Raw genomic sequence first — 11,989 nt, 5'->3', positions numbered from 1 at the left:
CCCCTTATACATAGCCTCTTTAGACCCTAACATCTAGATTAGGACAGATTAAATTATAGAAATATTATCGTTGCGGTTAAAAAAAAAAAAGGAAATCTGACTCTTAGGTTTAGGTCGTACGATGATGTAAAATCTGACTCTTAGCTTGGAATTCCTCGTACTGAGAGTGCTGGCAAGCCAAGGGTCACCTTCATTTCAATTTGGTGTGAAAGTTTTGAGAATTAATAATGAATCAAGATTGGAAATGCCATTTAAGTCATTGAAGTTACATCTGGTCAGAAGGGAAAGTCTAGTCTTAATTTTCAATTGGGACTTGCTCTCTTACCTTTCTGCGCTCCCATAGTAATCAAATCTCTCTTAGGACCAGACATTAGGGGCTGTATGTATTAGCAAATAGAAAAATCATATATTAAGCGACAGAAATAGATTATAAGGCGACTGAATTTCTTGATTTTAGGGATTTCTATATTTGTATCTATACTTAATAATGCCGTTATTTTTAATTGATTTTTGTAGATGCACTCTTGTTAAATTTTTTTTTCATGGTGCTTCTTTTTTGTTAAATTTATGGATATGAGCATACTTATGCAAAAGCCCTCGATCATTTGCACCTTAAAAAGATCCGATGATGATTCCAAGGTTTGTTTGTTTCAATATTTGTCAATTCTCTCCATTGCACTATTCAAACCTGTTTGTTCATCCACGTAGTTGCCAGGTTCATTGATGATAACAAAGTCGGTCCAGGTTCAATGTATTATAAATCATTGGAGTCAAAATAAAATAGAGCTACCTAGCACAGGCATAAGTCACCAATTTTACCCCATGGGAGAAGTAGCAATAGACCCAGTTTTTATCCAAGATCTTGAACATAGGCCTAAAATCATAAGAACTGAAGTTGAAGGCATCCCATTAATTGATCTTTCTGTTCTCAACTCTCCAGACAGCTCTGTTTCTGATGATAATTTAGCTCGCCTGGTTTCTGAGATAGCTGATGCATCCCAAAAATGGGGTTTCTTCCAAGTTATCAATCATGGGGTTCAATCTGAATATCGCGAAAAATTCTTTTTGGCATCAAGAAAATTCTTTGCCTTGCCTAAAGAGGAGAAGCTCAAGGTTAAGAGAGATGAAGTGAATCCCTTTGGATATTATGATACAGAGCTTACTAAGAATGTTAGAGACTGGAAAGAGGTCTTTGATATCAGTGTGGATGATCCCACTTTTGTTCCTGCTTCCCATCAACCTGATGATAAGGAGCTCAGGCAATTGACTAATCAATGGCCTCAAAATTTTCCAGAACTAAGGTATGCACGAACAATTTTGCATTCTTGTACAGCTTGCATTCATGATGACAAATTTCTTGTACGTTTACTAGAGATTCTGGCTTGATCTAATCTGTGATGTCAAAAGTAGTAGTGTTCTTAACAAGTATATATGCTTAAAGAATATCTAATATTGTAGTTTGTGCATAATTTTAAGGAGAAAAAGAAGGGTAGTTGCAAAGATGGAGTAGCAGAATGGGAAGGAAAATTAGACTTGCAAGTGACCTATTTTACCTAGGGTGTTTTAATAAGAAAAGGTCCCTTGTGCTGTACATATTGTTAGATAAAGTAAAGTTTCTTGGTTTTTTTTTTTCCTTCCTTTTTCAGGGAGGCATATGAATTATATGCTGAAGAAATACTGAAACTGGCATTCAAGTTATTGGAGCTAATAGCTCTGAGTTTGGGGCTGCCAAAGACTAGGTTGAATGGCTTCTTTAAGGATCACACCAGCAGAATTAGGCTCAATCACTATCCACCCTGTCCCACCCCAGACTTAGCACTAGGTGTTGGTAGGCACAAGGATGGTGGTGCCTTGACAATTCTGGCTCAAGATGATGTTGGGGGACTTGAAGTCAGGAGGAAAACGGATGGAGAATGGATTCTTGTCAAACCAACTCCCGATGCCTATATCATCAACGTCGGCGACATTGTCCAGGTGACCACAAATATCATGGTTCGAGGGATTTCTTTAGAGGCAAATGAGCCACAAGTTAACCTGATTATGTGTAAAAATTTGGCAGGTATGGAGCAATGACAAATATGAGAGTGTAGAGCACAGGGTGATGGTGAATTCTGAGAAGGAAAGGTTTTCGATTCCACTTTTCTTCAATCCAGCATATTATACTTGGGTTGAACCTCTGGAGGAGCTGATCAATGGGCAAAATCCTCCCCCCAAGTATAAGGCGTATAACTGGGGGAAGTTCTTCTCATCCAGAAGGCGCAGTAATTTCAAGAAACTTGAAGTCGAGAATCTGCAAATTTATCATTTCAGGATTTAACTGATGATGCTGGAAGTTGCTTTACCTTTGCAAGTATATGTTGCTTTCAGCTTTTGGGCTTGCCCCTGGAAGGTTGTAAGTAAATGAGGAAAAATGTAATAAGAACAGAACAAAGGATCATAGCTAGCTTTGCTATGCTATGATATTTGAAGGGCCCTGTTCTATTAATAGCTTCGTTTGGAAAGCAATTTTCTAAAGAAAAATTGTTACGTTTTCCGTAAACACATTTTTCAATCACCTTTTTACCTCAAATGTATCAAATCATTACAGTAATTTTTCTTTAAAAAATACAATCCAAACAAAGCCGGTACCAAGAGGACTGCAATTGTTGAAATTGAACGTGCATGGGACTTCTAGGATGCAAATATGTTTGCTGAGTTAAGTTAAGGGCATTGCCAATCTATCTGATCCATCACCAAGATATTACAGCGTCTACCTGAGATTGTGTACTACCAAGTACCAATACATATATTTTTAACCTGTTAGAAATGGAAATCAGCCAAGAAAAAGTGAATAGAGCTGGCATCAGAGAACAGATGCTGTAAGTTGTTGATTATCAAATTTGACTGCGAGATCCTTTGTGTCATTGCAAAGTGATGATCAGTGAGGCCATGATAAATGAGATTGTGACATGGAATTGATTGCAAAATTTGCTCTACATCCTTTATCAAATTACATTTTGCAACTCGTGCAATGGAGCCTTAAGAAGCAAGTCCATTTTCAGTTTTCACCCGATGCAACAGGTCTGTTCAAGAAACAACAAAATAAAATAAAGTAAAAATACAACTTTTTCTGTCACATTAATTTGAAAAGACATTTGAAACATGGTCATGCACAAAAATCTCCTCTACAGCCTATTCTAAGGGCCGATAGTGTTCCACGTACAGGCTTGTGTGCATGTTCCCCAACTATCCTAAAATATAATAAGACTATGTGCTACTTTGGACCTTTAAACTATGGACGTCTGCTTTAGTCTTTAAAATTTAAATTTGGAAATTTTACTCCCTAGAGATGAATTCTACTTCAATGAAATGTCAACATTTATTATTTTAGTATCTACATCTATTACGTTAACGTGTATAATGTACCGTTCAACGGATACTAGAATCTCTTTATCCCTACATTGAGAGTAATAATAAGTTTGGCTAGCATTATCTAGTTATTAATTGGGAAGATTTTGCAGTCTCTTAGATTAAACATCATTAAAAATTAAAAATTAAAAATTTAAATTATTATCTCCAGAGAGATACAAGTAAAGAGAATGGCACTTATAGAATTTTCCTATTAGTTGTGGGGCATAGCTTTCTCCATGCTTTTGGGAACTATCATTATGTGTGTACTTTCATTTCTTTTAGGTGTACACGTCTATTTTATAGCAGCTGAATTAACAGTCCGTGTTCTTAATAGTTTTTAGCTTTTACTATCACAAGCATATGGCAAAAATTTAAAAGCCCAAGAGTATTATGTAGAAATGTAAAAAAAAAAATTGAATTTATTAATAAAGGATCCTAAGAACTAACTCAAACATAACTTTAGTTATTTATAATATTGAACCATTTTTATCATTCTTTCTTTTTCTTTTTTTTTTTGGTTTCCATGGACTGTCAAAATGTGTTTTGGGTTTTATGCAATGTTCTTGGTACATTGATGTTTATTATGATGTTCGATAGGGAGCATATGCTGCTTTAGGCTGTAGGACAAGAAAAACAAAACTATATTTTCTTTTTTCCTTCTGAAGAGTTGTGGAATTGCAAATAATTGGCAAAAAGAAAGATATGATTTGATGTTTTTTTGGAAATTGTGTGAACAATTATCATGTGAGAAGCTATGGTGGTTTCATTAGTGACTGGGTCAATATGGAGGCATTCTTTGACAAGGCAGAATTAACAAGAATATTATATGTGAAGTACAGGTTTAATCTACTCTCATCGGTGAAGACGAAGACGGTGAGTAATCAAAAGTTGGAGTTATACGTGTGAAATTTGTTTACTACTACTTAAATCTTTTGTAGAAAATAAAAAGATTGCAACCATGCATGTGAAAGATTGAGAGCTAAGCTTGGCAGCTAGCTTTGCTAAACAGAGAGACTAGGATTCCAATTCCATCCTCATCAAGCTGTTGACATTTGACAAAAACAAAACAGTTTTGTTACTTCCAAGGAATCGGATAACTAAAAACAATGGCCAGTTTGATGACACCAGGATGCAAAAGCGGTGGCATATCATGTTTAGTGACACTTGAGTACGAGAATTTTGCACCATTGAAAGCAACACTTTACCAAAAACCAAACCTGTCACTGCAAACACAGATTGGCATTGATGCAGAGATGCCAGAAAGATTGGTCCGTGGGATCATGAGCCAATTACTACGTGGGATGGGACAGGGATCAGTATTCAGTAGTAGTGTCATATATATGGTCCATAGATGTGGATGTACACATCTTTGTTTCTTTGTTTGTGGCCCTCCATTTTCTAAGGACGTGCCATGCATGATGATGCAACAACAACCTCTTTGAAATGAATTTGTTGTCCCAAAGAGTAGAGTTGTTCCTTGTGAAAGGCCAAATTTGAAGCTATGAGTGGAGAATTGTCATCATCAGAACAGAAGAAGGTTAAGGTTTATTAATCAATCGTTAGTAAAGGACAGGACGTGTATATATTTTGTAACCAATAGAGGACGTGAAAAATAAAAATTATTACAGATTATTGAATCAAAACTGCTAAGACTCTATTCTCTATTCCTCGGCTATTTTCTATTAGAATTTGCCTTTGTTCAGTCGGCTAGTCATCACTTCCACGTTAAGCAAGAAGAACAGTGGAAGAGCAGCTGTCCTATGAGATGCAAGGCCCTTTTGCCAGGTTGCCAGAAGGCTTCATATCTGAGATTCTATCACTCACTTCACCTGTGGATGTGATCAGAGCATCAGTTGTCTCAAAAGGGTTCAAGCCTGCTGCTGATTCTGATGCTATTTGGGAGAAATTTCTACCATCTGATTATCAAGATATCATTTCAAGATCAGATTCTGCTGTTGATTGCTCAACCAAAAAGGCCCTCTACTTTTCTCTCTGTGATTCTCCTCTTCTCCTTGATGGAGGCAGAATGGTACCCCTTATCCGTTTCTGCTATCGGATTTTGTAGTTAATAAATTGTTCTCTATGATTTGATTTTGGCTGACTAGTAGATAAAGTTATGGCAGTAGTCCCCGGTATTCTTTGGAAGTATGAATTTGCTCAGAAAATTACAATTTGTGACAATTCAATACATATAGCAAAGTTGTTGGGGTAAGCTTTTAAGGTGAAATGTTAAAAATAAAGCTTAGAGATACCATATTAACTGTTTATTGAGTTCTTATTTTCTTGATTTCTTTGATACTTAAAACTTATTTGCATTGACATTGAAGTAATATCTTGCTCTCAAACTTGACAAGAGTAATCATTGTGTCTAATGTGATGCATTTTTTATTTATTTATATGTTTGTACTCTTTCTTGTGCTTGAAACCTTGATCAAATGTTTGTGCTGTTATAGCTAAGACAGAAGTAAAATTAGCCTGATCCGAGTAGGAATTAAGAAAGGCATCCTCCGGTTGTATGAAGAAGTGTGAAAATGAAAGGAGAACCATAGAGGATTCATCTCTTCCGTAATGCACGCTGCTATTAAGAATATTTAAGGCAACATAAAACAATGTGGTCCGGACTCAAAATTTGTGATCAAATTGCCTCCTGTTCAGAACTCTGCAATTTAATCACGCTCATCCAACTTCTATCAGTTCTCTTAGATCCCACAAACCTTACATGCACGGTTAACGCCCCCCTTGCAATTCCATTTCCAGCTATAACTTGTAATTCTGTGGTTTTCCATTTTCCCTTGGTGACCATTTGGTTTGAACTTTTGAGCAGAGCTTTTCAGTTGATAAAAGGAGTGGAAAGAAATGTTATATGGTTGGGGCAAGAGAACTCATCATTGCCTGGGCAAGAGATCCATGGTACTGGCATTGGATATCTCGTCCTGACTCAAGGTTCTTCCTCATCATATCTCCAATCACCCCCACACCCAAGCTCCTTTGCTAGTGTGATTATAATGTGCCAATCTTTTGCATTTGCAGATTCAGAGAGGTTGCCAAGCTTAAGGCTGTTTGTTGGCTGGATATCAGAGGCAGGATAGAAAGTCAAATGTTGTCTACTGGTACTACTTATGCAGCTTTCCTAGTGTTCAAGATAGCAGAGGAGTATTATGGGATTGAGCAAGCAACAACTTTAATCAGATTTGTAAACCATGAGAGTGACGGTGTGGCCGGAAGAAGAGCTGCACCTGTCCATCTTGTATCAAGGGAAGGTATGAATCATCCAGCAGAATTTGGTGGAAAGTTTCCCAAAATGAGAACAGATGGCTGGATGGAATTAGAACTGGGGAAGTTTTATATTGATAGAGGAGATGATGGTCAGGTGGAGGCTCGACTGATAGAGATTATTAGCCTTCATGGGAAGTCAGGCCTTATTGTCGAAGGCATTGAATTTCGCCCCAAGTGACACAACAAGACTATTTTACTGTTTTGTAGATGTACTGCGTTTTTTCACATAATTTGTGTTTGGATTGAGATAGTTTGAAAAAAAATAATTTGCTTCTCAAATCATCCCAATTACCTTTTTATCTTCCCAATCACCTTTTTATCTCACATACATTACATTACAAAAAGTGTTATAGTAATTATCTCAAATAAATCATCCAAATAAACTTTTATCCAAACAAACATACGTAATATTTTTTTTTTTTTTTTTCAAACGGCAACATCAACTTACGTAATATTAAGATACAACAAATTTACTCGTACATTTCCGATTAAAAAGAAAATATCACAAAACTTTCTCCCACGAGTTCCAATGGCAATTGAAATTTAACCACTCCCGATTACGTGATATTTTGACTTGTGCGAGATTACATGACTAAAGATAACTAATTGAAATATAAAAATGACTAATGGATAAGTCACTGAAAGCTATGACGGAGATGGTATGGTTATGATATAGTACTTTCTCGAATTTTTTTTTTTTTAACTTCGAGTATAATAATAAATTTTTTTATAAAAACTCTTAAAAGTAACTATCCAAATGAGACTTTATTTCATCATTGTCCAAAATTCGGTTGGAGTGACCTAACTGAAATGGGTTAATTTCTGAGAATATACCCAAAAAAAAAAAAAAGTCGATGTAATGTATGTCTGACAAGGGTTACGTACAAAATTATTACCTGCCGTACTGATTGGAATATTTTTTTTTAATCACTGCAGGGTAGCAGCGGTTGCAAATTTTTTTAAAAAAGGTAACCCTACCATGCACAGTCAATATGGTAGCGGCCGACAATTAGAAAAAGCTGTCGGCCGCTACCGTGCTGGACTTAGGGTCCGCAATTTTAGACCAAGGGCTTGCACATGGAATGGACCACTTAGCAATGTGCCCTGCCTTTCCCTGGCAACTGGTGGACCTCTCCAACGTATGGTCAACTCAACTTTGCCAACCTAGGATAGGATAGATGAATTGGATCGGACAAAAATGCATGCCCTATGCCCTATGCCCTATGACTACTGCAAAGATACCAAGCGATTCAATGGACTAATGCCATTGCCAGCTGAGCTGAGTGTTCGTTGGCACAGTGCCAACAGTATTAGAAACGAGGATCAATACTCAGCATAATAACCCACCCTCAGTTTATGGGGTAATTTGACAATAAATCACACATGTATTCCTGTTTAATTTTCTTGATTTTAATTCCCTGGAGATGTTCCACATGCTTAAATTATTATTTTGATGCAAATTTGGATTTTGATTGGTTTCAGAATGTATTTTTCCAGTTTTTTCCTTTCCAAGTTGCAGATCACAATTTCTTTATTTTTTTGAAAAATGATTGTCCATTTTCTTCCTGTTTTCCGAAGTTCATGAGCTGTGTTTTGTGCTTTAAGGGGTCGAATTTCACTTACCATTAAATAGACTCGTACCACCGGCCAGAAACAAGAGAAGAAAAATGCCTTTTAATTCATGGTCCTGAGGTTTTATGTTCCCAAATCAAGGGCAGAGTAGAAACCACAAAGTTGGACAGTTATTAGACAAGTTTGCAGTACACAGACCGAGCATAGACAAAATTATGCTGGAGGATATAAAATTTTAAGCAACTTTGTAGGTAATCCTGAATCATAGAATGATAAAATTAAGTAGTGAGAATACAAAATTTGGAAAGGAAGAAGCTGGAAGGGGATGGGGAAGATGAAAATTGAACCATTCTTCTAAGAGGAGGAACAAAAATCCATCTGTTTGATCACTTACTTGCCAAAATCATACTACCAAGAACGTCAAACTCTTAGTCTGAGAAACAATCCATGGTAGACAAAAAGATCAAGAAGCAAATGCAAAAGGACGGATGTAACCATTTCCGTTAACCGCCTGGCACTTTTTTTTTTTTTTGACTGCTTGTACTCTGGCGTGCTGACTGTGCACGGAAGGGGTCAGCCAGTTTTTAAAAAAAAATTAGGCAGCTGCTGACCTTTTTAAAAAAAAAATTTTGTGACAGAGCGATTTAAAAAATTTATTTTTTCAGCACGGCAGCTATAGTTTGAGAAACACCCCTGTCAGAGTTTCATTTGGCGGATTGTTTTTTTTCACGTATATTCTGAAAAATTAGCCACCGAAATGGATAATTAAGGAACAATAGAATTGCAGCCCCGCGAGAAGAAGAAGTTGGGATTCGTGTCATGGGCTATTCTCATTTGAAACAACACTCAAGACTCGAGAAAAGAGAAGCCATCAGCCTAGAAACAAGAAACAAACAGGAGAGAGAGAGCGAGAGGGTTCGGAGGGAGCCATTTTGGGATTAGACAGCAGACCGCATGATTAGTTGTGTTTGGACTGCATTTTTTTAGATTTTTTATAGAAAAATTACTGTAATGATTTGATGTATGTAAAATAAAAAGATGATAGGAAAATGTGTTCACGAAAATATAACAAAAGCAAATTTTCGACAGAAAATGGCTGTCCAAACACAGCCTCTTTCGGCCTCCGCAATTCTTGACCCTCTCCTCCACTTTTAAGTCATTTTATGAACAGTAGTCCAAACCCAAGACGGCCAGCATTGATTTTTTTTTTTAATACGATAAATTCTATTATACAACTATTTTTTATCTAATACTATATTGGAGGAATCCAAAGAGGTTAAGAGAGGAATCCGGGTGACTTAATCACTTTTCTGAAAAGTCTGAATTTTGAATGCAGGTCCAAATAAAGCGTTGGGACTCTATTGATCACCACTATTTTAATTGTCGTTGGTTGCTTGGTCAGCATTGATTAGTGGTACTAAAGTGGTTGTATATAGTTTCTGTAAAGTAAGAGAAGACGCCCTACGTTAGTTACGCGCACACACTTTGGGTACTTTGCGGGATGGGTTAATGTGAGGAGTTATTTAAAAAGTTAAAAAAATGACAGTGATCGTTTACAAATGACTATGAATTACTCTCACTGTGACTATGGATACATAATTAAAAGCTACAAATTACTTTCAATCTAGAAATTAGTAGAGCCTGCAAAAATCTAAAATTTTATAAGTTTATTTCATATTTAAAAAAAATATGACACTTACGTTTTATTAACTAAATTACACCTATCTCTCTTGATTTGATAGTTTTAGTAACAAAATCTTAAAATAATATTGACTTGGTCAAATTTTTAAATGAATACCCAAAAATGTCTTTGTATAATGAGTTTTAATTTATTTACTTATACAATTATAAGATTATCGAGTATAATTTTAAGGAAAATGAGCCAAAATTTTCATGTCCATACCAACTATTTAATAAAAAAATACTAATAATAATTTTATCACTATGATAGGTACTTTTGATGATATTTTATTATGGATTTAGATTTAGAAGATAGAAAATAAAATGTTAAACTAATTTATTTAGAGTTTATGAATTTTTCGAGTAGTGAAATTATCATAATTTAGTAGTAGTTTTGGGCCATTTCTTTTTTATTTATTATTAATTTTAATATCCAAAAAATAAAAAACAAAGATCAGCAAAAATATTAGATTACATATAAGTTAACTCATCAAAAAAAATCACTAGTTCGATATTTAGATATAATAGAAACTAGAGATAATAGTGATAGCTCTATTGTTTTATTGGCAAAAAAAATTTAAAAAAAGGAATAAGAAGGAAAAAGAATGAAAAAATAATTTTAAAAGTCATCATACTTAGTATAAGCATAACAAACAAGGGAATTTCATTAAAACATTTAAGAGCAGTATTATTATTTTAAATGACAAGGGAAGTACGTGTAATTTTTAAAATGTTAAAGGAGTTAAATGAAATTATTAAAAATCTCAAGGGAGGTTTCTGAAATTATCCCCTTTTATATTTATACCGTCATATTATTTAAGTTTGCATGTGTTGTTTATTTTAAGTTTTCTTTACCTCATGTAACATAAGTAGTAGAAATTTGGCACCCAGTAGTCTAACTAACTTTAGCCCCCAACAGGGAGCTCAACTGATGACCACATGCAGTAGTATCCCGTAAGTCACTAGTTCGAACTTTGCTGTGCGAAATTGCTGTACATTCTTGGACGGGACTCTGTACAGCCCAAGGGATTAGTCCGACAATGACCGGGATACCCTGTGTTGATAACCCAAACATCTGTAAGACCATCATTAGCAAGATAAAGTAAACAAAGGAGTTCTTGGAAAACATCCAAGGTTGGCTTAAACAAAGATTTAGAATCTTCATCACGGCCAATTTTTATGTTTCTCTATCCGTCCATACGTCTCTGTTGCTAAATCAAGAGAATCAATAATATATCCACCAGCATCTCCTTCCAGTGACCACTGCAACTTCCCATTCACAAACTTACCACAGTACCCCACCGGAGGGCAACCACCTTGAAAATACTCTATAGTCTTCCAGGTTCCATCCTTGGAACTATAGACCTTAAACTTAACGCCTTCGGGATCCATGTACACCACTAGTACCAATGACGGATCCAAGGGGGCTGAGGGAGGCCATGGCCCCCTAAGTTTTGAAAATTTTAATTCATAATATGTAAATATATGTATAAGACAAAGTTGGCCCTCCCTAATTTTTTACAATTTTAGTTTATATTCCGATAGAGTTTATATATATATATATATATATATATATATATGTGTGTGTGTGTATGAATCAGCCACCTTTGATTTAATTTTTTTCTTCAAAAAAAGTTATTTATTTTTATTGTGCTAATTATTTAACATTCAAAAAATAAAACATATAATTTGATAATCCATAGTAAATTGACCCAATTTGATATATTATAATAAAAGGCTCAATTCATAATTATCAATGAGCTAAAAAAAATAATTATTTTATTGGTCCATATACAAATATACAACTTAGCCTAATTGATAAAAAATTTAAAATTAGTGATCTATACTCTTGTTGACCCATATACAAATATACAAATAATTACTTGAAGGCTTGGTGAAGACAAGAAATTGAGTGATCTATCCTGTTGTTGACAATTATTTGTTCTCACTCTTCCTATGTCAACTGCAACTATAGAATGGACATTTTCAATTATGAATATAATCAAAACAAAGTTCCAAAACAAGATAAAAGATAATTTCTTGAATGATTGCCTAACAATGTACATAAAAA

The 11,989-nt window shown here is 35.1% G+C and overlaps 2 protein-coding genes across 2 annotated transcripts; both read left to right on the top strand.

The window, feature by feature from the left end:
- The first annotated feature begins 702 nt into the window (after positions 1 to 702).
- On the top strand, positions 703 to 2,485 carry LOC113765304 (protein DMR6-LIKE OXYGENASE 2-like). Its single transcript, XM_027309433.1, has 3 exons — positions 703 to 1,301; positions 1,647 to 1,974; positions 2,060 to 2,485. The coding sequence occupies exons 1-3, from the start codon at positions 724 to 726 to the stop codon at positions 2,315 to 2,317; spliced, it is 1,164 nt and encodes a 387-aa protein (XP_027165234.1). The 5' UTR covers positions 703 to 723; the 3' UTR covers positions 2,318 to 2,485.
- A 2,280-nt stretch (positions 2,486 to 4,765) lies between these two features.
- LOC113764730 (putative F-box protein PP2-B12) lies at positions 4,766 to 6,963 on the top strand. The gene is made up of 3 exons (XM_027308706.1): positions 4,766 to 5,419; positions 6,215 to 6,333; positions 6,421 to 6,963. Exons 1-3 carry the CDS (start codon positions 5,156 to 5,158, stop codon positions 6,842 to 6,844), a joined length of 807 nt encoding a protein of 268 aa, XP_027164507.1. The 5' UTR covers positions 4,766 to 5,155; the 3' UTR covers positions 6,845 to 6,963.
- Positions 6,964 to 11,989: the final 5,026 nt, after the last annotated feature.

Source organism: Coffea eugenioides, chromosome 3, assembly GCF_003713205.1.
Source record: "Coffea eugenioides isolate CCC68of chromosome 3, Ceug_1.0, whole genome shotgun sequence".
Taxonomy (NCBI): domain Eukaryota; kingdom Viridiplantae; phylum Streptophyta; class Magnoliopsida; order Gentianales; family Rubiaceae; genus Coffea; species Coffea eugenioides.
The sequence above is the reverse complement of the archived record's forward strand: the minus strand, read 5'-3'. Positions and strand labels throughout refer to the sequence as shown.

What these genes read in the sequence shown, in the direction of transcription:
- LOC113765304 (XM_027309433.1), top strand. Translation starts at nt 724, where the DNA reads ATGATAACAAAGTCGGTCCAGGTTCAATGTATTATAAATCATTGGAGT. An exon ending in CAAAATTTTCCAGAACTAAG is followed by an intron (nt 1,302 to 1,646) that starts GTATGCACGAAC and finishes TTCCTTTTTCAG; the next exon opens with GGAGGCATATGAATTATATG. An exon ending in ACGTCGGCGACATTGTCCAG is followed by an intron (nt 1,975 to 2,059) that starts GTGACCACAAAT and finishes AAAATTTGGCAG; the next exon opens with GTATGGAGCAATGACAAATA.
- LOC113764730 (XM_027308706.1), top strand. Translation starts at nt 5,156, where the DNA reads ATGCAAGGCCCTTTTGCCAGGTTGCCAGAAGGCTTCATATCTGAGATT. An exon ending in TCCTTGATGGAGGCAGAATG is followed by an intron (nt 5,420 to 6,214) that starts GTACCCCTTATC and finishes ACTTTTGAGCAG; the next exon opens with AGCTTTTCAGTTGATAAAAG. An exon ending in ATATCTCGTCCTGACTCAAG is followed by an intron (nt 6,334 to 6,420) that starts GTTCTTCCTCAT and finishes TTGCATTTGCAG; the next exon opens with ATTCAGAGAGGTTGCCAAGC.